Here is a 27,975-nt window from a genome sequence, read left to right as displayed (position 1 = left end):
TAATATATTAAGAATAAATTTCTGTTTTACTAAAATATTTTTATAGTACAGATACTTATATAGATGTATGGTTCATTTTACTTTCCGACCAAATTATAGGTACTTTAATCCGAGACCTATTCCTATGATTGCACTTATATATACGTGTAGGTACATATGTAAATGTCAGTATTTTCAGTCAGTCGGCCATTTCTTGTAAGAACTCATTTAAGTGAGTATATTTAGGAAAGTGAGATTAAAGTAACGAACAACAAGTAGGTAAATGATGTATGTTACACAATGTTGCTCATAATAGCACAAGGCAAGAGCCTAACGATACCTCCAGGCTCGCGAGAATAAACAAGTTTCCGCCAAGTGAATGAAACGAAAAGTCAACGGCCGGGAAAATTGTTCACAACAAACAAGTTTAATAACTCGGCCAGACCATTCATAGAGCGCCCTAATCTTAGTCGCGGTGTCGTCACCACGGCGAGGGAATTAAGCAATTTAATAACGCTGAATGCGGACACGAGTAAAGTTTGGAACGCACGGACTAGAAATTGTATAAAATGTGGCCGAGCACATTTCCATCGCCAGGGGAATTTGCACAAGGAGGAAGAAGGAAGAAGCGGGGGCACCCCTTTCTCTGGGGTGTTAGGGACGTCCGTCCCTCCATATAGGGTAGGCTGTTTACAGCGCGCCGGGCACGCACGGCGCCGCTGTTCTACAGAATCAGGGATGCGCGCTGGACATCCAGGGCTGCCACAGCCCATCGACACCTCATCTCGTTTTACTTTACTCTGCATTTTAAAGGATTCAGTCATTGTTAAACTCAATACTTTTGTACACGTAATACTAGCAATTTAGTAAGTAATGTATGTATTAATAAGTATTTACTATGTTACTACTGATGTATTTAAGTGTTAGTAATTTTAATTTTTCTTACGTGCTAAGTGCACTCAATACAACTCAATTGAACTCAATACAAAAGGTCGGTATGTATCCTTACGTAGAAGTTAGCGCGCAACGCAACTATTGCAACATTAAAAAGAAAAATTTTGCAAGCGAGGTCAATATTTCGAGGTCGAGTTTGTAATATTTTTACCCCCGTAGTTACTCAAAATGTTTTTCATCACACTAGCAAATAAAAAACTTAATCTTAAGCGTAATAATTCTTAAATACGGTGACATTTCAGACATTTGTCCGCCATGTTGTAATTTTTTGACTGGTTAACCCTTCAAGTGGCGCCAGCGAAAACGCGAAAAGTAGTCAAGTGGCGCCGCGGATTTGCGCAAAAGCAGTCACGTGGCGGGGCCCCGATGGGTGGTCAGCGCAGATTAAGATAATTTTACAAAATCGTCGATTTACGCTTTTCTGTTTGGAAATACATATCGTTATAATTAGCGTTAAATACGCTAGTTGAATATAGCAATTAAATTATTATAATGTTTATACATTTGGCCAGACCTAATCAAACTCCGGACGATTCACAGTTTTCCAGGTTCCTTGTTAAACCTGACTACCACCCTAAAACAAACTGATGATTGGAGGTAATTGCTAGTTAATGATCAAAGTAAGATTTTTTTTTAAAGATTAAATCATTAAAAGAGACCTAACATACAATTTATTTAACAAAACAATTTCTTATAAATCAAGACTTACTTAGTACGGACTCGGCGGTCGCTCCCGAATGAATGGTCCTTAGCAACAAATTTTATAGCAAGTGTTTTTGTGTTTCTTCCGGTATGCTATCCTTGTCTAACTCGCTACCTAATTTTGGGCGCTAGAAGAGAGTAACTATAATTAAATGCGTTCAATTTCACCTCTAAATACGCCAATACCTCATTAACCATTCACTGGTGGCCGACAGTTTACTGGTTTTCGCATCGACCCGTGTGTGGTGGGCCGCCAGTTTACTGCTTTTCGATCCGACCTTTAACGCGTTGACCGCCACTTGAAGGGTTAAGGGGCCCACTGATTAACAGTCCGCCGGACGGTATTGGCTTGTCAGTTAGAACAAAAAGTTGACAGTTCCGAACAACTGGCAGGCCGATACCGTCCGGTGGACTGTTAATCAGTGGGTCCCTTTAGGCATCGAAGGCACGGACACGTCAGAATTCAACTATCAGACGATTGAAAATTGTGTAAAATTATTATTATTAAACTAATCAAATTAAATATTTTTGATCAGAAACCAAACAATTAAGTTATAAACGTTAGTATTTTGAAAGTAAAACTCATTTAATACCTCGACTTTTAACAATTATTTTCCTTAGAACCTACTTGGTTCGTATGAGTAAGTGACATAATAAAAAAAACTATAATTCCCGTGGGAGTAAAATGGATTTTAGTTCCCGCTGCACTTACGAATAGCGTTGCGCAAGTGTGATGAAAAATATTTTAACGGCCTCTTAGCCTATAGTAATTGTAAGTTAAGAAGTCAGTTTTGACATTGACCCTTATTAACCTTTTAACCGCCGTAGACTGACACAAAATCGGGCTCATTTCGCCGCTGTCTGATAATTAAGACAAAACTTCGTGTAACTTCGTACCTACCCCCCGGCGACACGAGCACGCTCGATGAAGTATTCTATGGCGGTTAAAAGGTTAATAAGTAAGTAACTACTTATGACACTATCAGTTAAACGGTAGGTCATAAGTTAGCTTCGTAAATAGAATGGTAAGTTCATAACTGTCAAAATTGACTTCTTAACTTACAACGACTATAGTCAGTACTGTCAGTAGTGACCCTGCCTACGAAGCAGTAAGTCCTGGGTTCGAATCTGGTTAGAGCATTTATTTGAGAAGGTTTCCCACGACGTGCGTGTCCAGCGTTGGTATTTCTTCTAGAAAAATAAGCAAAAAAATGTGTCTCCGCCTTTGTAACTTTTGTACCAAGGGTTCAAAAAATACCTTTAAAAAAATGGTGAAAGTCAAAGTAGGAATATGTCGCCTGTATAAAATTGTAATCTACTTTATCTACTTAATGTAATGCATTAAGCATACGCTTGTACTCCCATTGTTTACATATTAGAACGATTATAAGATTATAAGATTATAACTACATAGTTTTGCCGTAAGTAAGCCGTAATACAATATTACAAGAAAAATAAATTTAAATTTAAAATATTCAAAATAGGGATGGTTGAAACCCTAGCCCGCTAGCCGCGCTAGATGGCGCGGGGGGGTGGGGCGGGGGGGACGCCTGGCCAGCCGGTAACACGAGTGCGCCTATGCGAGGCATGTATCTTGGACGGGCAGATATAACAGAGAAGTAGCCCCCGGTTCCCTGCTTGTATTTGGTATGTCAATTATGTAACTCTGCTTCGTTTTAAAAATGATAGAAAGAAAGAAGATACATTTATTTACGTCAAACCAAACCAGTTAATTAATTATGTGTCTTAGGTACTTATTGTTCTCAAGTTTTAACTCCTTTGAGAAATTTTATTAGTGCTACACTGACTTAAATGTAGTAATACCTACTCATTTTGGATTTTCAGTATTTCTGTATCTAAAAAGGGCAGTAAACAACGCGACTTTCAAATCATTGGTTTAAACTTCGACTCAATTTTTCATAACTTGTGTACGAATATTATTTGATATTTACCAGTCGATCAGTAGTACATCGTGAGGAAACCGGACTAATCCAAATGTGGCCTAGTATCTCTCTGGGTTAAAAGATCAGATCATCATCATGGCATTTCACTTTCTTAACCCCAAACCAAATCCAAACCTACCCCAAATGCCTACGCCAAATAAAAAATGAAAATGAAAAATGATTTAATTATTTAGGCATCAAAAATGCAGCTTATTACATAGTAGAAGGGTATTACATTTTTAGGAGTAAGTATTCTATTGTTAGACAGCCTAGGAATAGTGTCCTGAGCCCTAAACTAGGTAAACCTGTCTTATAGGGATGTTGGGATTAGTTGGATTAGTTGGATTGGACCCCAGGGTCCCATGAGCCGTGGCGAAAATCCGTGACCAAGCTAGGAGGATGAAACGTGTGACAAGTGGAATTCACAGTAATGAGATGAGCATGATCATTGAGCCTGTTGTAACATTTGTAACTTTAATGTTGTGACTGGACTTGTAGCCGATACCACAATACAAAAACTATAAACCACCACCACACACCAAAGAAATAAAAATGTGTAGAGCGTTACGTTAGGTCATTTACGTTTAAGAAATACCTAGAATAAAATAAAAATGTTATACTCTTTTAAATGTAGGTAGAGCATATTACAAGTTGAGCAGAGCTATTTTACATGTGCGCGGACTAGCAGCCGCCCATCGGTAGGTAGGGCAGTCGAAATAGGTTTCCAACGGCGACGCTGAATACGTTTTATTACAAGTACCTATGTAGCGCGTGTGTAGATATGGAATATACCTATCCTCTTAACACTTTACTTCAAATTGATAGGAATTCAAAACATAATTAAGGGTTTATTGATATTACCCATTTCCCCCAATGTTAACTACTTATAATAATTTGGTCATACAACCCCTCCAGCGGGTTTGCTGGACCCATTCTGATATGTCGCCGCCTAGAGAAGACTTACTGTAAAGCCGTTTATTCATTATGACACAGGGTAGAAAAAAGGGTAGATATCTACTGATTTACATTGACAATATTTGAAGCACTCTCACACACACTAGATTTCAGAAAAATTTCATAGGAAACAAAGGAAACTTACATTTTGGAAAAAGAAAATTTCGTTTCCCGTCCGAGAAGTATGCGAATGTTGTCCAGTCACCATCAGATATATCGGAGCGGCCAACGTGATCACAAATATCTGAACACGCACTCTAACGCCTTGAGAATAGAGGCGTGTTCAGATATTTGTGAGCGCCTTAGCTGGTTCGATATATCTGATGGCAACTGTCCATGTGGTAATTTCGCAATTTTGGAAACTGGCGCATCAATAGTATTTCGTGTTTAAAATATGTTTGATGTATTGACGAATAAAGTAGAATTTTAATTTGATAATTATAATTTTTAATTTCTTAATAGGTATATATTAACGTTATAACTTTTTTCCGTATATTTTACTATTGGTATTGTTTGTTTTAAGTGGAAAATATGGTACAAATGCGCACATCTTCTTTTGCACAAATAAATTAACGTGGTGGACAACGGTAGGTATAGTATAGTGCGACAAAAAATAGTAAAATCAAATAATATGGAACTAAAAATGTCTATACGACAACTGTTTCACTCACTTGAATTTTTAGTCGCTATTGGCGACATGTTTCGGGCCCTTCGGGGGGGTTTAAAATATGTCTCACGAAAGTTTAATATCGACTAAAAATGTCCATACTAAATTGTTGCCATGTTTAAGCATTTTACGTCAAAAATGTGACAGTTACGTAGAAAGTGGCGCCCTCAATAATTTTCTACAATTTCTTGTTGGACTATAACAATACTTAATGTTGCTGAATTCGTCAATCTATAAACTCAAACAAATACGGCTGTTTTAACTTTGGACGCATAGATTGACGAATCCAGCAACATAGAAACTAGTTTGATGCATTCAAAAAACAAGATACAGTACGTAGCGGCCCCCTTTTTAAAATATATTTCGTTAAATTTAAATAATCACGATTATTTAGCAGTGGCGCTAGTGTGCACGTTGATGGGCTCTTAACTCTGTAAAAAGTAAACATAGGCAACGCAAAAATGTCAACTCTTTATTTATATTTGATGAAAAGGGATTGTTTCATCATTGATTAAAAAGAGTTCTTGTGAAAGAAAATAAAGTTTGCGCGCGTTTATTTTTTCTTAAGGAACAGAGGCAGATAATTGCATAGCGTTTAATAATTACAAAGGGAAATAATATTTTAACCACTTTTTGTACCTGAGTTTTTAATCGTATGCCTTTAAACGAGCAATTCTTGTTTACTTATCTATTTATTTATATGTATATATATTTTGATGATCTCGGAAACGGCTCTAACGATTTCGATGAAATTTGCTATATGGGGGTTTTCGGGGGCGAAAAGTCGATCTAGCTATGTCTTATCTCTGGGGAAACGAGGCTTTTTAGTTTTTTATGTTTTCCGAGCAAAGCTCGGTCTCCCAGATATTAGGTATTTATTACCTTACATAAAATCCAAATTTTGCTTTTTACTATTAGGCCAATCAAATTTAATATATCGAGGACTTCTATAATGAGTAATACATCACGAGGTGAAGATACGAGTATTCCGAGTAGTAATAACCAATCCGTCGTGCTATCGCCAGTGAACTCTATGCCAATGTCATAAGGTTCAATGCTGGCTGGGTGGATACTCCTACTTTGACAATAACCCGAGCACCAGAGAAGGCGATATTGAAAATAAAATTTTGGGTTAGATTCGTTTATACTTTAATAAACAAATAGAAAATACTTAAGCTTAAGCAAGGAATCACGTACTTACTTATAGTTTTCCTTACTACCCGGCACCCGGCTTAATAGTTAATACCGACATTATCTGTGCTTAACAAATTTGAATTAATTTGAATGTACCTAGGTGCGTGGCTTATTACTTTTATTAGTTTCATTAGACAGTTATTTCGGTGTGAGTAGGTATACTAACAATAAGTATCAGGTGGCATGTTTAAAATTGACCGACCCGTTCATGTGAGTCTAGAGGACGCAATAATATTTTCTTTCGCTTACTCAAAGCTACACGCTCGTAGCGCTCTCCTATAAGTCGTAGCTTGTAGCTTAGGTTTCCCGGCATCTAATGAACAATGAGTCGTAATAAGAGCTGAATATCTAGTGTAAAACTTTGTCATATACCTACATAGTTTCAGAGTGTTCAATCTGCAAAAGTGCATGCCCACTTTTTGAAATTCGGTTATTAAAGTGGTTATGCACTTTTGCAGCTCGCCGTACTTTGAAAGTACCAAGTATAACAAATGTATGTGATGTGTGTTATGTGTGTTAGGTATCTCATAAAGAGTAATAACGAGGCGAGCGCAATAAACAGTGATCCGAGCGTGCGTTCCGAAAGGCAAATCTCTAAATTCAATTAAGGGCGCACATTTTTCGGACATAGGCGTCCGGGCCGAGCGAGCTACAGCCCTTCCGCCGCGGGCTCTCGCCCCCGCATTGGAAAATTTTCTCTCGAAAATTGAAGATATTTCGTGCCTGCCTCCCCGGGGGCGACTCGTTTCTCGACACTTATGGTCGGCGTCCTCCGGGTGTGCAGGAGGCTTTTTACATAAAGTCCACACGTATAGGTATCGATCGAGGGCGGCCGGACAGGGTGTACGCAGATGACGGCTCCCCGCTGCCCCCTCAGACCCCCTTGCTCCCCCCTTTCATTATGTAAGTGCGTAACGCGTGCTCGCGCGGACCTGATTAGGGGGCCTCTTTTTTAACTGACCCCCTCACTTGGCGGCGGAAACTTAATTTGAGAGTGTCCTGTGAGCTGCGATTAAGTTTCGTTAACTATGCTGAGGCCTGGAAGAGCTTCCGCTCCAATTATCCTTTTATCCATTTCACTAATGAAGCCCTAATATGCTCAAGTCTACTCGGTTATTTGACATCGATTTGTTTCCATATGGAATCCCTTCGTTTTTCGCAGTCGGTTAAAATATAGTTTGGGTACAATGACTGTCCCACTACGCATACCCAGTCGTTACGGCAAGAAGTTCCCAATTTTCAACTGATTTTCCAATGTAGTAACAGACGTTGACATAAAACTTCAAAAATATGTCAAAAAGTAGGCGAAAATAGGGTGTTTTACGGTATATATGAATGACATTTATAACAGGGGCAGTTATCTCATCTCAGCCGGGGCATAACAAATGAGTCAATCAAAGTGAAAGAATACTTCTCATCAAAATCAAGTCAGTAGTATTTCGACACTAAGGTGAAACATACATACGATTACTTAAATAATAAAGCTTTTTGGCTTTTGATACATACGTATAGTTATATACGGACTGCTGATATTATGACCCCATCCTTTGACTTTTAGTCAGGTAAGGAATATAATAGGTATGTTAGTTTAGTGCCCGTCTCAATTTACCTGTAACTGACAGGCACACGAAAGCGAATCGCGCGAGGCAGGGCCTAATCCCAATAGAGCATGATTTCCACTGGACGGCTCCTAAAAGAGCCCGAAAAGTTGGAAACGAGGAAAAGGGGTTGGTATCTGCATTAAGTATTCTATAAGACGAATTGTACAAGAAAAGCAAAGTCTTGTTTAAAACGGGGATCGAGGCTTATATCGAACTTTTCTAATGGCCGGAGTAAAGGATTTTTTCAATAATTGAGTGTCTACTCTACAGTATTGTTTTCAAAGATTTAAGAACCTGTCATTTTTAGGGTTCCGTAGCCAAATGGCAAAAAACGGATCGATTCGTCACTTTTTTCCGAAACTATAAGAACTATACTGTTGAAACTTGGTAAGTAGATGTATTCTGTGAACCGCATTAAGATATTCACACAAAAATAGTAAAAAAACAATAAATTTTGGGGGTTCCCCATACTTAGAACTGAAAATAAAAATAAAAATTTTCATCAAACCTATACGTGTGGGGTATTTATGGATAGATCTTCAAAAATGATATTGAGGTTTCTAATATTTTTTTTTTCTAAACTGAATAGTTTGCGCGAGAGACACTTCCAAAGTGGTAAAATGTGTGTCCCCCCCCCCCCCTGTAACTTCTAAAATAAGAGAATGACAAAACTAAAAAAAATATATGATGTACATTACCATGCAAACTTCCACCCAAAATTGGTTTGAACGAGATCTAGTAAGTAGTTTTTTTTATACGTCATAAATCCCCTAAATACGGAACCCTTCATGGGCGAGTCCGACTCGCACTTGGCCGCTTTTTTATGTTTATTTATACCTATCAGTTTCTGGATTTGTTATGAAGTGAGAAAATGTATCCTCCAAAAATTAATAAATAGGTATATAAAATCTATTAGTAAATCGCCATTGCATTGCCAATGCCACCTAGGTAACGTTTTATTGGCACTTTTGACATAAACGCCGTCGAGAACGTAAGCAGTCTGGTCTGGAATTCTGGATCCCAACGCACCCAAAACATTTGAATGGTATATATATACCTACCTAATGTCAATATGGCCCACAGTATTCTGGCTGCTGCTTCACTATGTTAAGTGCATAAACATATTAGGTACATATCACTAAAGACAATAAAGTACCGATTATTTCATTTCAAAATCATCCTACAAAGGTCCCAGGGAGGTGACTTTCCAATTGCTTCCCGACCCATCATCATATTTTTATTATTCTTTCATTTAATATTTGAGAAAAGCACTATACAAATCTCGATGAGAAACGGGGTTGCCGGCCGCGTATTCCTATACGACCTCGCTACGCTTGGCCGTCTAATCTATTTGGCCGGCAACCCTTCGTTTCCCGTCCTCTATAGAAATGTACTATTATTTCAAAAGTTAGCGATACTTGATAAACACTTTATTACCAACTAAATAATACTTAACTCTACAGACACCACATTTAATTATTTTCTTGTAAAAACATCAGTCGCAGTGTCTTTTGGAAAGCCCGTGGGGAGTAATTGTTGAGCCTTTAAGAACTTGAAGGGATGTTTTCAAGGTATTTCTTTTTAAAATCTTGTGCACAGTTTTGTTACTATAGTCTGTCAATCCATTTCTGTCAGTAGAAAAAAACGGCAAATTTAAAAAAAAATTAGGCGCGGAGGGTTATTGTCCCATAGAAAATTTAAATTTCGCGCCTTTTCTACTGACAAAGTTGTTTGACAGACTATGTGTACCAGACTATGCTAGTACTCTTTATTATACTGTGCCAGTACCGAACATTCGACCAACAATACGAGTAGGTACTTAACGTTGGTACCTACCTGTCGGAAGTCCTCGAGAATCCTTTCCTCAACTTGCACTGGCACCATCCCGTTCATAGCCCTTTATTCAGTTCAGGCTGACCAGAGGGCCTACCGCGAACCACGTTCGACGTGTTACCTCCCTGTCACACTTACGTACGAATTTACAAGTGCGACAGAGAGGCAACACGTCGAACGTGGTTCGCGGTAGGCGCTCAGGGGCGATTGGCCTATTCTCACGAACTCACTGAACGGCCGTTGTTGTCAATCGAGCTTAGTGTGAATGTCGTCGATTTGGGAAGCCGATTTGGTGTATCAACCACTCTTAAGCAACCTAAGTAATTAAAAAAAAATACCCGTTTTGATAATTTTTTGGTTTGTTATTTGACGACCCGACGTCAACAGCAAAGAGCATAATAATTGTCATGTCAACGTTAACAAAAAACTCTTTAATCTATTAAAAACCTCCATACATGCTCCGTACATCAACGCCATGATAGTCCGACGAGTATTTGTCTCAGTTTTTTTACCCTTAGAGCAAGGAGGGGAACGCCTGTTAATGACTACTCCGTTTGGTTATATCCTCTAAGGCCCCTACCACGACATAAACTAGTGCATTAATTAGCCTTCGAGCAACACCGGCTTCCGAAAGACATTAGCGATATTTGGCGATATCAAGCGATATATGATATGAGTAACGACCAGCGACCATAGATATTGAATGTAAGGCATAAGCCCATACCATAGGGCAGTGTTTTTCAATGTTTTTCATGAGTTCATGACGTGACCCCCTTTGTATGAACAAAATATTTCGCTTATGTATTATTGCCTTACAGCTGGTAGAGGCTTCGCGACCCCCCAGGGGATCGCGACCCACAGTTTGAAAAACACTGCCATAGGGAATATTCCGAATATTAAGGCCCCAGTACACAATGGGCCATCGCCGGCCACTCCAAGGGACGCATTTATGCGTTAGAGGGAGCAAGTGATATTGCTATCTCATTCTACCGCATGGCTGCGTCCCTTGGAGAGGCCGGCGATGGCCCATTGTGTACTGGGGCCTTTATATGGACCTTTACGCGAAACTCTGCGTAGGGGGCGCCACTAGCACAATCCATCACAATCTGAGGATTTACCGCGAAAGGAGAAAAATCAAAATTCATTCTCGTTAAGCAAAACACTGCGCCATCTGTTGTATATTGCGTAAACTACGTGGCCGTTGGTCAGAGCAATTTGGTGCTGTTAACGCCATCTCCACGATGACGTCGGAAGTAGAAACGTGTCATACCCATGCCATAACCATGCATGACACAATAGAGCTATACAATACAAGCCCACAATGAGCCGAATAACAAATAAAATAACAATAATATAGCTGGTCAACCAAATCTTGTCAGTAAAAAAAGGCGCGAAATTCAAATTTTCTATGGGACGATATCCCTTCGCGCCTACATTTTTCAAATTTGCCGCCTTTTTCTACTGTCAAGATCTGGTTGACCAAGTATATATGAGCCCACTTCAGACATAAGCCCATAGAGTTGAACAAAGAGTAAAGTAAGTATATACGTAGTTGAATGTCATTGGAAATGTTAATGTTATGGTTAGGTACCCTGTTGATTTGCTGTTGATCGTGTAAAAAAAACTGCTTAATTTAACAGATATTTTGATGCTTGCAATACCAAACCCAAGACTCAACTGTCAATACTGTCATATTGAGAGGGACAGCGTCAGCCTTTCGGTTTTCGCTCCGTGATTTTTTGGCTTAACTGCATTTATTTAGTTAGAAACGTTAGGAGTAATTTATTTTGCCAACAAAGCAGCTATTTCTTTATTAAATCGTGTGAAATGCTACTGATTGTTAATCATTATTTATGAATTTTAGACTTGCACTGTAGGGTGAGAATAGCGTTTTATTTTTAATTTGTACAATTTACATGATATACACATGTAATTACTAAGGTTTCGGGTATTTAAGTAAACTACGGCGACGAAAAAAAACGAGATTTCTTCCAACACGGAGACGGATTACAGATTCAAAGTAAGTTTTCTGTAAATTTTACTTTCATCGAATGGAAGGTACTTTAAAGATGTAGCCTATTTAAAAAAATGATAATGTTTTAGATGCCCGCCGCCAGTTTCGGGGCTCAGCTTCCCCCTCTTGGCGACGGGGGTATCAAAGACGTGTGGAATTCCAACCTACATGAAGAATTTCAAATAATAAGACAGGTATGTGTCATGACAAGTTTCAATAAAACTTTATGAACATTATTTGTTAGATTTACTATTTACAGTTTCAAAGTAGTCAACAAGTTATACACTTATGCTGTGATTGTTTGTGTTAATGCTGCTTCAGCGAATGTGTTGATTTATCAAAACGTTTCTATACTGCCAAAAACATTTCACAGCTTGTTTGTATGTCGTTAGCGTAATGAATAATATGAAGTCGTGCTTGGGAATAATTCAACTTTGATCAGTCACACACACAACGTGTAGCATTTGCTGTTCAGATAGGTTCAGGCACTCGCAAGGGAAGCAGATCTGTATTTTACAAAGATGTTTACAAACATAGATTTCCAGACCAGTGTTCTAGTATAATAACCAGTGCTGTTTTATGAAATAAAAAAATAATAACTACAAACTTTGCTTAATGTGGAGCTAGTATGTATAAGATTGTATGCAAATATTAAACACACCCTTGCCCATTTGTCTATTATCTGACAATGCGAATTCTTATTATTGTTTATACCATCTATTGCACATCCATAGTCTTTTTCTGTATGTAATGTAACAAGACATGTACATACATGAACTTTAAAAAAAGGGTTTTGTTTATAATAGGTGGTGCAGAAGTACCACTGGGTTGCTATGGACACAGAATTCCCCGGTGTAGTGGCACGGCCTATTGGTGAATTTAGGTCCACTGCCGACTACCAGTACCAACTACTCAGGTAACTTTAATAAACACTTGTCTCTTGCATGCCTTTTATGTTACTCAAATTAAGTTTGTGATGGATATTAGTTTAACCCCTCAACTGCCTTGTCCCGTATCCGTCCCAAACAATTTGGACTGTAATTAACAGTTGAAAGGTTATTAGTTCAGTAACAAATTTTTGACAATGACGTTTGAGGAGTTAAGTAACTATAATGACAAAAAGAACATCATCAACACAAATATAAAATAAGGATAATTATGATTCATCATTAACACAAATAGGTATAAAAACGGATAGGAAGGTTTTTCGCGAAACTAGGGCTTGTTTGGTTTACTAAAACTTTTAAAACTTGTAATAATTATAAACAGAATTCGCTTTTTTACTTACATAGTCTTCCGACTTCACAAAACAGTTTGCAATGCAATTAAAATTATTTACTACCATAGTCCATCTTTAAACAATTACAATTAGTCAATTGTTGAAGGTATTCCATTATTTATGGTTTTCATTAGCAGTTCCGTTTAAACTTTAAACGGAGAAGACAAATCACTAAATTAGGTACTGTTATTGAGGAGTTCCACTCTGTTCTCCATTGCAGTTCTACTTCATCAAATGACAGTTTATTGAAAGCAAATTCTAGTTTAATGGATGAAAATACATAAATTGCTATATGTAATACCTATAAGAGTTGAACAGTCCCCTTGATTCCTCATCTTGATTCAACTTATTTTTTTGCCAAAATGGCCCCAATCTGGAAGTATGTATGTATATCCTTTTAAATAAATAATTTCTCTTAGGTCTAGAAATGACGGAGTTCTGAGGTAACAAACATTAGAAATAATAAAAAAACCGTCTAAGTACGACTCGCGTTTCAAGGGTTCCGTACATTAAGTCCGACTCACGCTTGACTGCACATTTCTAATAGGTTTTCCTGTCATAGATCTATTTAGTGTATTTTTTTCAAAATTGTAGAACCAGTACTTTCGGAGATATAAAACACGATATAGTTTGAAAAAGTTTCCTTTGAGGTACGAAACGAAACCCTAAAAACCATATAACCAAATAGAGAACCTTTACACCTATGTGTGTCGGGAGTATGCTATGCTATAAACTTATATGTGTAATGTGTATAAAACAAGTACAGTAAAATTAAATACAATACAATTTATATGGCAAATTTTCGTAATACAATGGAATCAATTTACTTTAGACTAGTTACTGGTCTTTTACTACTTACCATTTTCTGCAATGCAGTCAAAACCTCATGTGGTTAACAATACAATTGTGTACATTTTTGCCATTTTCTTTTTTTAGGTGCAACGTGGATTTGTTGAGAATCATTCAGCTGGGCCTCACGTTTATGGACGAAAACGGTAAAACACCGCCCGGATACACCACCTGGCAATTCAACTTCAAATTTAATTTACAGTGAGTGTGTTCTATAATGCTATATTCAAGTCATTTTCTCAAGTGTTTAGAATTAAAATGCATTTTTGTATCGTAGATACTAAAATGACAGTTCAATTGGCTAATTGACCAAGCGTTAGAAAAGGTCTCTGTTTCAGCTTGTGCAAACATTGTTTCGTATCTCCGGATGTTCCCCTGTACGCGCATTTCTTATCCGATTCTCGTGACATTTTGTAAGCACGTTCGATAGTTATAGATGGTCAAGCAGATCTTGTCAGTAGAAAAAGGCGGCAAATTTGAAAAATGTAGGCGCGAAGGGATATCGTTCCATATAAAATTTGAATTTCGCGCCTTTTTTTACTGACATAATTTCCTTGACCAGCTATACGAGGGGCGTTCAAAATATTCTCGGTATTGATATCTTACGACCTCTTCTAAAATTTCTTTCGTTACTGGCCGCTAAGGTTTATTCATTGACATTAAAAAAAAGTATAATTCGAACCGAGATAGTCTTTTGTTTTTCTGCAATTGCTGAACAAACATGAACATCCTGTGCGAATTGACAATGTTAACTAAATTAGAACATCGATGCGTGATAAAATTCTTGACAAAACAGGGTAAAAATCAAAAAACCATAAAAGAGGAAATGGATTGTGTTTACCGTGAGTCTGCTCCTTCTTTATCTACCATTCAAAAGTGGTCAAGCGAGTTTAAACGCGGAAGGGAGAGTATTGAAGATGACCCTAGACCTGGCCGGCCTGTAGTAGCTACTTCACAAGAAAATATTGATAAAGTGGAAAAACTTATATTGGAAGATGGTCGAGTGAAGGTAAAATCTATAGCACAAGTAACCAATCTCTCTATTGGTACCGTACATGATATTATACATGACCATCTTAATATGTCAAAAGTAAGTGCAAGATGGGTTCCGCGAATGCTGACTCGGCTTCAAAAAGACATGCGTGTAGCTTGTTGTTCCGGTTTTATTGACCTGTGCGGTGAAAATCCTGATGAGGTGCTGCAAAGAATAGTTACTGGAGATGAAACCTGGGTTCATCATTATGACCCAGAGAGTAAACAAGAGTCCATGCAGTGGCACATTAAGGGTTCAGCTCATCCCAAGAAGTTGAAGGTCATCCCTTCAGCTGGCAAGGTCATGGCCACGATATTTTGGGATTGTGAAGGAGTATTACTAATCGATTATAAAGAAAAAGGTGTAAATATCACAGGACAGTACTACGCTAACATTCTACGTCAATTAAAGGATGTAATTAAAGAAAAGAGGCGAGGAAAGTTAACCAAAGGTATTCTGCTTCTGCATGACAACGCCCCCGTCCATACTGCTCATATTGCCAAGGCAGCTATTGTTGAACGTGGGTTTAAAACTGTTACTCACCCACCGTATAGTCCGGACTTAGCCCCCAGCGACTTCTTTTTGCTCCCCAATCTTAAAAAGGATCTGCGTGGAAATAAATTTTCTGACGATGAAGCATTGAAGGCGGCAGTGGAGGAGCATTTTTACACGAAAGATAAAAAATATTTTTACGAGGGATTAAAAAAAATAATTGATCGATCTTTTAAGTGTATGAACCATTCGGACACTGGTGGAAGGGCTTAGGGCCAAAGAGGTGGACTCCACCACTATCCGCTGGGTGCAAAGCATGCTCTCAAGCAGAATGGTTAGGCTGGACTTGCTTAACACCACACTCGAAGTGGCCACTGTGAGAGGCTGCCCGCAGGGGGGTGTCTTATCTCCCCTGCTCTGGACTCTTGCGGTGGATGGACTTCTGCACAAGATGGCGGAGCTCCGAATCGACACACAGGGGTACGCTGACGACCTTGTTGTGACGGTGAGGGGCAACTGCCAAAGTACTTTATCAGACCTTATGCAGAGGGCTCTCAACACCATAAATACATGGTGTGGAGAGAATGAATTGTCTATCAACGCAGATAAGACAATTATAGTTCCATTCACGAACAAGCGGAAAATAGACAAACTCAAACCGCTTGTCATGAATGGTAAAAGTATTCCGTTCTCAACAGAGGTCAAATATCTGGGGGTAACACTGGACCAGAAACTGACCTGGAACAAGCATGTGGACGGAATTATACAAAAGGCTAGATCAGCCCTGGCAATATGCTGTCGTTTAGCAGGCAACCGATGGGGTCTAAAACCCAAAATTGCCTTATGGCTGTACACATCTATAGTGAGGCCGATAGTGTCTTACGCCTCTGTAGCATGGTACAGGAAAACGACGCAGAAGGTAACAGTGACGAAGCTTGGCAGCCTGCAAAGAACTGCCTGTGTCATCGTCACTGGAGCCATGTCATCCTCCCCGACGGCAGCCCTAGAGGCCATACTAAATCTACCGCCCCTTCACCTGCATCTGGAGTTGGAGGCGAAATCTAGTATGCTTAGAATAGCGGGCGCGAGGAGAGGTAATTGGTTATCGAAAACTCTGAGACTGTTTAAGGAATCAGTGTATGATATCCCTGTTCTTGGGATGCCATCCGACACTATGGCACCCAAATTTTGTCCACTCAAACATTACTCAGTGGAACTCCCCAAAAGGGAGGACTGGTCAAACAGTCAAATTAAGTGGAAAGAAGGAAGCCTAAGGTGGTACACTGATGGCTCCAAATCCGGATCTGAAGTAGGCTGCGGAGTATACGGTGAAGCGCCTAGGAAAAGCATCAGCTTAAACCTAGGACGTTTTTGCTCTATATTCCAGGCGGAGGTATACGCCATCCTAGAATGTGCGTCAATCAATCTGCAAAGCAACTACGGTAATCACACAATCTATATCCATTCGGATAGCCAGGCGGCACTCTTAGCCCTAACCTCTGATGTCACCACATCGAGGCTGGTTGAGAACTGCAGGCAACTATTGAACAACCTTGGAGCCAGGAACAAAGTTGTTCTACGTTGGGTCCCAGGGCATGCGGGTATCGTAGGAAATGAAAAGGCCGACGAGCTCGCGCGAGCAGGGGCTAAAGGGATAAACTACAGTCCTGAGCCGTTTTGTGGTATCCCCAAAAGCCTAACGCGGCTCACCCTAAAGACCTACTGTCAATACACAACAATTCAACTCTGGAGGGAAACAACAGGTTTGAACCATTCCAAAGCGCTTATCAAGGCCTTCAGCAAAAAGGCGTCCTCGAACGCCTTAGCGCTGTCTAGGAACCAACTGCGCAACTTGGTAAGGGTGCTTACTGGGCACTGTTGCCTAAATAAGCACATGCACACCATGGGGAAACGTGACATGGGGCGGTGCAGACTCTGTATGGAGGCAGAGGAGACGCCCTTGCACATCCTCACAGAGTGCCCTTGCCTAATGCGTACTCGTGACTTAATCCTGGGCGGGCACATATTGCGCCCGGAGGAGGTAAAGTCTCTCGAGTTCAAAAAGATCCTGCAGCTATTTGAAGTTGCATGTTTGGATCGAGAGTTGTAGTAGGTGGCGATCACAATAGATCAGCGATGGTCGCAGTGATACATAGGCTTTGGAGCCTTATATAGCCCCTAACAAGAAGAAGAAGAAGAAGTGTATGAACATAGGGGGGGAGTATATTGAAAAATAAAAATATCAAACTTTTCGTACTTGTTTGTTTTCATTCTCATACCGAGAATATTTTGAATACCCCTCGTACATACCTACATTTTTTGTCATTTAGTTTTTTGAAACTAGAGAAACTTTAGAAATTGGCACAAAGAACTTAAGCAACATCAGGGTCTATGACTCTTAAGACGAGTATGATGTGCGGTTTTAGTTTTTAAACTTATTTTTATTAAGTTTATTGCGAGGTACCAGTTTATTATTCATTGCTCCTGCTTTATATTATAACCCTTAAAAAAGGGGTGAGTGTAGGACTGTTGAACTGAAGAACTGTAGAAGTTACTGACAAAACTTGTTTACCAGATTATATTATTGGTTGTATTTTATATAATGAAGTTGATGTGTTTTACAGAGAAGACATGTATGCGCAGGATTCCATAGACTTATTGCAGAACTCGGGGCTCCAGTTCAGGAAGCACGAGGAGGATGGCATTGAGCCGCTAGAATTTGCCGAGTTGCTCATGACATCAGGTACCCTTTAATAAATAAATATTATAGGACATTTATACACAAATTGACTAAGCCCCACGGTAAGCTCAAGAAAGCTTGTGTTGTGGATACTCAGACAACGACATATGTAATATACAAATACATAAATACATAGAAAATAATAATAATAGCTCTCTTCATCTTAAATGTATAGTTTATTGACTGAGTAGGCCTTGTAGGATTGCGTTCCCGTGTCTGTGTACATTGGCGGCCTTTCAGAAAACCAACATGTTTTATAAGCTTGTATTTTATATATATTGTTGTTAGTTACTTTATGTCAAGTATGTAGCTATTAAAAGTGATTTGGATACAGTTTCTATACATTGTAGTCAATAGTCAAAATATACTTTATTCATGTAGGCCTAGCAACAAGCACTTATGAATCGTAACATACTTATAAATTATCTTAAGCTAATTATCAGTAGAAACGTAGAACAATGCCAGTGAAAGATAAATAAAGACGAGAAATGTGAAATTTAGCTGACCTGTGACATCCTACACATAATATAGGTATACAGTTTTTTAAACTATATTATCTTGCTTGTAACTAATTTTCTTATTTATTTGTAGGCCTTGTTCTCATGGACAACATCAAATGGTTAAGTTTTCACTCCGGTTATGACTTTGGCTACCTGCTAAAGCTGCTCACCGACCAGAACCTACCGCAAGACGAGAATGATTTCTTTGAGAGTCTACGGCTGTATTTCCCTACAGTTTACGATGTCAAGGTAAGTTCTAGTTCACTTCACGCGCGGCTCAATATTAGTTTTATTTTTCAATAGGCGTATGTATAAAAAGGCTCCAAAATACCTAGACTATTGTTAATTGCTATTCAGTTAGTATATTAACTACCCTATCATTTATACCAACAAAAAAATCCCACAAAAAATAATATCATATCAAGGAGCGCGCATGTACGCGTTGTTGTGATAATTTTGTTGTTGTTGGCTATCAAAATCGCTGCAGACTTTTCTTGGTCTGACATTAAAATAACAAATCACCAATATTACCAATACTCTGTTTAACGGGAGAAATTTTAATAGTGCGAGTGCAAATAAAACTTGTTTTGAAATTGAGGTACATAATGTGGTTTATGTAATAACCGGAAGATATCGTCATTCTACTTTTTAAATATTTATGTACATGCATGTAAGTATTTTTTATTCTGATTTCTGGTACATTTCGTGTACGGCTAGTTCTTATTATGAAGGAATAAAGCGGAAAGCATTTGGTTTTACTAGAGGGCTATTACATAAATCTCCTACAATGTTAGGTAAAATGTACATAAAAAGCGGCCAAGTGCGAGTCGGACTCGCCCATGAAGGGTTCCGTATTTAGGCGATTTATGACGTATAAAAAAAAACTACTTACTAGATCTCGTTCAAACCAATTTTCGGTGGAAGTTTACATGGTAATGTACATCATATATTTTTTTTAGTTTTATCATTCTCTTATTTTAGAAGTTACAGGGGGGACACACATTTTACCACTTGGAAGTGTCTTTTGCGCAAACTATTCAGTTTAGAAAAAAATGATATTAGAAACATCAATATCATTTTTGCAGACCTATCCATAGATACCCCACACGTATGGGTTTGATGAAAAAAAAATTTTTAAGTTTCAGTTCGAAGTATGGGGAACCCCAAAAATTTATTGTTTTTTTTTTCTATTTTTGTGTGAAAATCTTAATGCGGTTCACAGAATACATCTACTTACCAAGTTTCAACAGTATAGTTCTTATAGTTTCGGAGAAAAGTGGCTGTGACATACGGACGGACAGACAGACGGACAGACGGACAGACAGACAGACAGACAGACATGACGAATCTATAAGGGTTCCGTTTTTTGCCATTTGGCTACGGAACCCTAAAAAGAGGATTATTTTAAATTTGTAGAAAACGGGATACTTAAAACTTAGGTTTGAAATAAATCAGAAATATACCAACACCTAGGCCTTCCAAAATTCCTTCGCCCTAAGAATATTATACATGTTATTGCCTATCAAGAGCCAGGCAAATATTGAGTAACTGAATTTGTTTCCAGTACCTCATGAAGCTCTGCAAAAATCTGAAGGGCGGATTACAGGAGGTGGCAGACCAGTTGGAGCTGCGGCGCGTTGGGCCGCAGCACCAGGCTGGTTCCGACTCTCACCTCACTGGGATGGCGTTCTTCAAGATCAAGGAGGTATTCTTGTGCTCTTTAGAACACTGTCAATTTAACCTTTTGAACGCCAATGACCGATATATACGCACCGCAGGTCCAACGCCAAAGACGTATTAGGGCGCGTGTACACGGTGCCGCCTCACGCGGAGGCGGCACCGTGTACACGCGCCCTAAATCGGTCATAGACCACAGAGCAACATAGACCTAGGTGCATATGCATAAAGTTCAATTTCAGTTTTGACACTTCGATGACGTGGCGTCTGAGAGACAGCGTTTGTGTTTGACACGGCGTCGAAAAGGTTAATAAATAAATTATATGACTATATGTATAGGTAAGCATTGAAACAATTGTAAATACCTATTACGAACTTAATTTGATATTAACGTTCTTTTGCTCTCGAAATCATTATCATCTTCCTGGCGTTATCCCGGCATTTTGCCACGGCTCATGGGAGCCTGGGGTCCGCTTGACCTAAGAATTGGCGTAGACACTAGTTCTGACCTTCCACATCTGACCTTCCAACCCAGAGGGGAAACTAGGCTTTATTGGGATTAGTCCGGTTTCCTCACGATGTTTACCTTCACCGAAAAGCGACTGGTAAATATCATATGTTATTTCGTACATAAGTTCCGAAAAACTCATTGGTACGAGCTGGGGTTTGAACCCGCGACCTCCGAATTGAACGTCGCACGCTCTTACCGCTAGGCCACCCGCGCTTTTCTACGAAATATTGGGTTTATTTGATTTGGAATTAATCTAGGTACGTATAATTTTTTAATACACTAACACATTTAATAAGCTTTTTTTTACTTTCACCTGTTCTAGTGTAATCAAATCTTCGTGAATCTCGCAGTTTGGTTTATCCTTGTTAGAATCGTCTCAGCGATAAACTTATCTACCTATATATATTGGAAAAATAATAGGTACATTTGTAAATAAAGTTGATAAAAGTGATGCACGTGAATAAGAATCGCTTGTACGCTTGCAGATATTTTTCGACGACAACATCGAGAGCTCAAGCGGGCACCTGTACGGCTTGGGAGCCCCGTTCTCCGCGTCCGCGAGCACCTTCCAGGAGGGCGGCGAGGCGGGCACCTCGTCCTGATCGGCGGAGCCCGGGGCGCCCGCGCCGTCCCCGCGCCTCTACCTGCAGGAGTGAGCTGCGCCCGCGTTCCTACCTCGAGTGCGCCACTCACACGATACCCTAGACTCAGTGAATGGAACTCGCATATGAATATGAATTGAAAATGATTTATTCCCTCATTGTTACTGTGCGTCCTCGTTTTTAAAAGTATTTTACCATTCGTTATTCTAAAAATATTTTAAAAGAATGGAAATATTTTTAAAATAACGATTTTTTTTAAGTAGGTGACTCATATTTTTATCAATTGTCACATGTGTTAGTTACGTAACATAATTTTAAGCTTTCCTTATTATTTACATTTATTTTAGTAGTCGAATTTTCATATGAAATAAAGTGTGTAAGCCGAGTATCGAACTATTTTACAGTGGTAACCATTATTTCACTAAAATGAACTTTGATAATAACATATTTTTTTACCAATGACAGTGTACAACTCATTGCAACTGAAGCGTGTATTTTAAGTGACTGTGTGAGTGAGTGAGTTCAATGAAACCGGTCAGGGCTTAGTTTTAATTTTGTTTACAACTTAAGAAACGTGCATTGTGTACGAACAAAATCTAGTTCCTTTCACTCGGCATCCAGTCCTGGGAACAGTGATTGATATTTTATTGTGTGGCGATTGGGATGATTATTTTATAATGAAATGATTTTACTTAATTTTTAGATTATACAGTAAATTTATACATTTAGCGTTTGCGTCAAATCCGTTTGTTCTGATTTTTTGCAGACTTATTTATGATGTTGGCCCAATTAATAATCCAAGTTTGTGATCTCGAGCGCCGAACGCAACTTTGGCAAAAATCGAAAAAACCGCGAAAATTTCGGTTTTTTTAGATTTGGGCGATTATAACCCTAAAAGACTAGTTTTTTATAGTACCTTTTCGCATAGGGCAAGTTATATATCATTTTCATATAATTTAGGGATGAAAACATTATATTCACACTTTGAAAACATCACGTTAAGTGTTTTTTTTTTTAAACATTTTTAACCTTTGATTAATTAAAATTTTTGAAAGGCTTTTTCTCGGAAACTATTCAATCTACAGAGATATTTCTAGTGTCGTATTGTAGCAAATTTAGTCTTCTTAATAACACCCTGAAAAGGTACTATCAAAAACTAGTCTTTTAGGGTTATAATCGCCAAAATCTAAAAGAAAACCGAAATTTTCGCGGTTTTTTCGATTTTTGACAAAGTTGCGTACGGGGCTCGAGGTCACAAACTTGGATTATTAATTGGGCCAACATCATAAATAAGTCTGCAAAAAATCAGAACTACCGGATATGACGCAGAAGAGCCACGTTACAAAATTCTACAATTTTACTGGATTATATACTATTTGGTGCGTCTTTATTACGTGGCATATACTTATTTATAATCATGTATTAGCTCGATACAAAGCTTTATTATATTTTGATATTAATGTAAGGAATATTTTATTTAACATGCAGCAATACCATGTTTATTTATCTTACTATTGTACAGCGAAAAAATTCATTCATAAATGTATATGCACTTTTGCATCCGTGTGTAGATACATACTTGCTTATAAGATTACATATTATTATTTTCATAACGTGACGCTGCTAAACATGAAATTTGGTTTTAAACTGTAACTTCAGTAACCATCGTCTATACATCGAATTTCAGAAATTATTTATATAACGTAAATAATCAAATAGGTAATAATTTTGACGAGTCTGAATATTTAACTTATATTTATAAAATACTGTATTGAAATTCATCTGACACTTTTTTTTTGTGATAAATACCTGTAAATACATAGGTAGAAAATGATACTCCTATGTTGTTTCTATTCTTCTTCTAACAAATAATAAGACACTTATGATTTCGAACGATGTCTTGACTAGTGCGGACGGACTGATTGATGTATTATTGAAGTCGACAGAAAAACGCGAGTGGCATGACGGAAGCAGATAAGATTTTATAATTGCAGTTAATAATTTTATTATAAGAAATGTTTGAGCAGAAGTAGCAGAACAAACAAATGCCACCGTCAATCAACTGTAAGCCCCGACGCCGACGAGCACAAATAACACCCCTTTATCGTAAAGCCCACAATTAGTATTAACTGGACCCCGATTTTTGAAATTCGACCGCTCGATTTTGTGTATTTCGTTCAGTAATATCTCCACTACTAGGGATTTAAATTCTAATAGAATTGAAAACGAGTGGTCAATACCACTAGATTCCCAATTTCTATCGCTCGTATTTCAAAAATTAGCATTTCGGTTTTCCACCGTTTTTCAAGTGACGAAATCGGGCGATCGAAATTCAAAAATCGGCCCCCTGATTCTTTAGAACTGAACATGGGATAAGGAATCCTGCAGTTTTTGGACGTCAGTTTTAAACTTTCGTGTTAATAGGTGGTGAGTGGCAGGCATAATTTACCTACGCAGCGTGGAAAGGCCTCTAAGTAGGTATATATCAGGAATGTTGCGAACATCCGCATCCGCAACCGCGGAACTTCCGCATTATTTTCAACATCCGCATCTGCATCCGCATAAAATCGATGCGGAGCTTATGCGGATGCGGATGTCGAACAAGTCGGTACAGGAACGTCACGTGCTAGGTAATTTCGTCATTGCCTATAACGAAATCGTCTAGATCCAGAAAAGTCGGCCAAGTTACAGGCCGCGTAGCCAAGATGCCAATCGCTAACGCTCCGTAGCGATCGAAACGCAACTGTCCCTGTCGCACTAATATGGAAGAGTGATAGAGAGATACAAAGCGTTTCGTTGTCGAAGCGATAGCGATTGTAACCTTGGCTAGGCTGCCTGTTTATTAAATATAACGCACCTATATTATTGCTGAAATACTAAACGTTTCGTTTTTTTTTAATAAAAAAATGTTAAAAATGTAATATTTGACGTTTTCTAAGTACCTAATCTTGACATCCGCATCCGCATCCGCGGATGTGAGCCTTTAAATATCCGCATCCGCGGATGTCAAAAAATCTGCATCCGCAACATCCCTGGTATATATGGGGCTTTAGTGTGTGATGTAAAGCTAACACACCCCAACAATCGCCACCTAACCTATAAGACATACTATCGTAAAGTATAACTAATTGTTTGCAATACGTTTGTGTAAGTACCTAAGTTATTTTGTTATTCCGTACCATAATATATGTAGATTAGCATCCGTTTTATTGCCGCTGTAAGAGGACATTTGAATGTGGTGTCTATTTGACTGTACAGGATTTTTTGGTATCGTTAATTCGATTATCAATAATACATTCTTATGAACAATACGCTTATTTTATTGCACAGTATGTTTGCGTGTCTTATCATTCCCCTGACCCGATAGGGACTGGAGATAACCAAATTACGTAAGGGCGGGCATTATTAGACGGTTAGTCCGCAAATATTATACCGAGCGAAAAGTCCAGACTTGGCGTATACGTTTTTAATTTTTATATATGATAACTATAACACAACACAACTTCATTTAACTTTTGGACGCCAATGACCGATACATCCGCACCGTAGGTTCAACGCCAAAAAACCGATTAATCGGTCACAGACCACAGAGCAACATCGACCTACGTGCATATACATAAAGTTCAACTTCAGTTTTGACACTTCAATGATCTGGCGTCTGAGTGACAGCTTTTGTGTTTGACACGGCGTGGAAAAGATTAAGTGTTACGATATGATAGTATAGTAGTGATGGTCTACTTTAAATTGGCATATATTATAAGTATTGACGAATTTGCAAAACAAAAGGAGAGACGATAAAAGTTATTCCATCTCTTGTAAAATATTAATTCTTTGGCCAAATCTTAGATATTTTGATATTGCCTACATTTGAACAATAATGTCGATGAATAAAATTGGTTACGCTTGATTTTATTGATAATCATAGGTAGTTCTCGTATTTTAAACGTCAAATTAATATATAACAAATTTTCCGACGCATATAGGTACTATGAAAATGGGTACTTTAATGAATTCATAATGGTTCCTTATGTACCTTGTTGGTACGGAAGTTACGGAACCCTAATACCCTTGATAATACGTGCTTGAAAACTATTAAATTATTGCTTTGAAAAACATTAGTACATTACTGCAGACGCCGGGAAAGAAGGGCTTGCCGGGTGAGTAGGTATAGCCGGCCGACCGTAGGGAGGCCGGATAGTGATACGAAGCCGGCAAGACCTTTTCACGGCTAGGCATGTATAGTGCTTTTCTCAAACATGCAATGAAATAAAAAAATACACCACTAAAAAAAATATATACTCTTTATAATATAAATCCAACTTCACAACAAAAGTTTTTTAATTTTCCTTCCAATGCCGCCATAATTGTTTTTTTTTACGGAAGTCGTTCGTATTTCGCGTGTGTAGTGTTCGAATAGACCTTATTAGGGCCATTATACACAATCTGATAAGAAGAATCTCAATTTCTATAAATAAAATAAAAGCAGAGGATTTTAAATATTGTCTATGGTCTCTGGTAACTTACGTATAGACAAAATTTTAAATTTATTTATCAACACATTGAATCATACAGATTCGTATTCTTAATATCAGTACGTTCGTGTATAACAGGCGTTAACACGGATATTTTGGTCCGATAACCATTCATTCAATAAAAATATAAAAAAAAAATCGGCTGTTTAGCCTGTTATGCCGGCTACACACGTAACTATAAATCGTAGCGATTAAACTGTGCAGTCCGACTGTGCAGATAAATCGAACGTTCCTAGTGCCTCCACACGCCTCCGATATCGGCGTCGATCGTCAGTTCTCCGCAGAAGCTCACGCAAGAAACATGTTATCCATGTCATCAAAGTTAATATGGTAGTTAAGTTTTCTTAAATTTTCTAATGTTCCGCGCAACTTTCTTATTTTTTTTCTGTTATAAGAAACTTCTCCTGACAATAACTAACATATAGACAGTAAAGCAAATCTATTCAGTAGAAAAAGGCGCGAAATTCAAATTTTCTATGAGACGAAGTCCCTTCGCGCCTACATTTTTCAAATTTGCCGCCTTTTTCTACTGACAAGATCTGCTTGACCAATTTTAAGACAAAAAGAATTAGCGAAATTGGTCCAGCCGTTCACGCGTGATGCCGTGACCAAGAGAAATATGGATTCATTTTTATATTTTTCATTATTTACTTGAGGAACGAACGTGCGCACACAAGCAAGCTACATGAAGTACTGCCGAAATGACCGATCGCCATCCACACGCAACGATAAAACTGTGCAAACGCATCGACAACGATTTTTCTAATATAATTTGCAACTGCCACCGATCAACGATAATCGACAACGATTTGTCATACACACGGCAGATAAAACTGCGCAAATCGGACTGCACAGTTTAATCGCTACGATTTATCGTTACGTGTGTAGCCAGCATTAATGGACACAGATCCCATGTTTACATTAGAATTAAAAAAAAATTACTTCCCGGCCTAGGCCTTCAATTTCGTATGAAATTCCTTTACAGTTCTCTGGAGTTGCTCCGCCCTAAACGTGATACTTCGAAGCCTGATATAACGCCCGGAGCGACGACATTTCATTGCATGTTTGAGAAAATTCGTTTAAAGGTTGTTACCCGCATTTACAACAAAAAGTATCTAAACAATAAATTAATAGCCATAATAGGCTACATGACTAATTTTCATTTATGGTATCAATCGATCGGGTTTGTTTTTAGGATCAAATGTCTATATGGGAATGGGACCCATTGCATTAAAGTAACACAAAAGTCAGAAATTGTAGTCAAAGGCCGACAGTCGCACTTCACTCGCGAAACGCCCTATACAAAACGGCAAGGGAACGTGACGTCAAGGTCTCTGGGAGCCCATCTTGTAGTATGGACAAAACAAGAAAATTGCGTTTTTGTCGGTGAAATATTGCGTTTATGTATATAGTTGCCATACAATACTTTTTTGGATGAAATGTAAGGAATCGAATGGTACCCTTACTTTTATCGTTTTTGGAAGTTAAAAAAAAACTTAAATTTTGAAACTTTTAGGTCCTGTATTTTTGTAATTTTTCAATATTTTATGTTAATATCCACATTATTGTGATAAATTGCTCGTTTGCTATCTATTTTACTAGATTTTGTTATAAAATTCAACATGTGTCATCATCCCTTACCGCGCCATCTTAGTTTGTATCCTGAAACTTTTTTGTTCAGGCCCCCTAGTGGCGAGTCCGAAAAACAAATACCGAACCGCTTCCAGACACAATTATTATTAGCAAATTAGAGGACATACTTAACAGTTTAATTTTATACCGCCAGAGGCGCCTTGTGGCCGGCATCTCGGCATGCAAAAGTTTATCATAATGCATCATAAGCTTTCACGACTTTCTATAAATTTTAAATAGTAAATGTGTTATTTTGACTGTGGCAAAGCCGTATGAAAGGGCCAGGG

The 27,975-nt window shown here is 38.4% G+C and overlaps 1 protein-coding gene across 1 annotated transcript; it reads left to right on the top strand.

Annotated features, from left to right (window-relative positions):
• Positions 1–11,722: 11,722 nt before the first annotated feature.
• On the top strand, positions 11,723–21,585 carry LOC134660750 (CCR4-NOT transcription complex subunit 7-like). Its single transcript, XM_063516533.1, has 8 exons — positions 11,723–11,847; positions 11,931–12,035; positions 12,648–12,757; positions 14,057–14,170; positions 18,119–18,237; positions 18,826–18,983; positions 20,299–20,439; positions 21,408–21,585. The coding sequence occupies exons 2-8, from the start codon at positions 11,931–11,933 to the stop codon at positions 21,522–21,524; spliced, it is 864 nt and encodes a 287-aa protein (XP_063372603.1). The 5' UTR covers positions 11,723–11,847; the 3' UTR covers positions 21,525–21,585.
• The last annotated feature ends 6,390 nt before the right edge of the window (positions 21,586–27,975 follow it).

This window comes from Cydia amplana, chromosome Z (genome assembly GCF_948474715.1).
Source record: "Cydia amplana chromosome Z, ilCydAmpl1.1, whole genome shotgun sequence".
NCBI classification, from domain to species: Eukaryota; Metazoa; Arthropoda; class Insecta; order Lepidoptera; family Tortricidae; genus Cydia; species Cydia amplana.
Note: the sequence above shows the minus strand (reverse complement) of the source record. Positions and strands in the feature narration are given on the sequence as shown.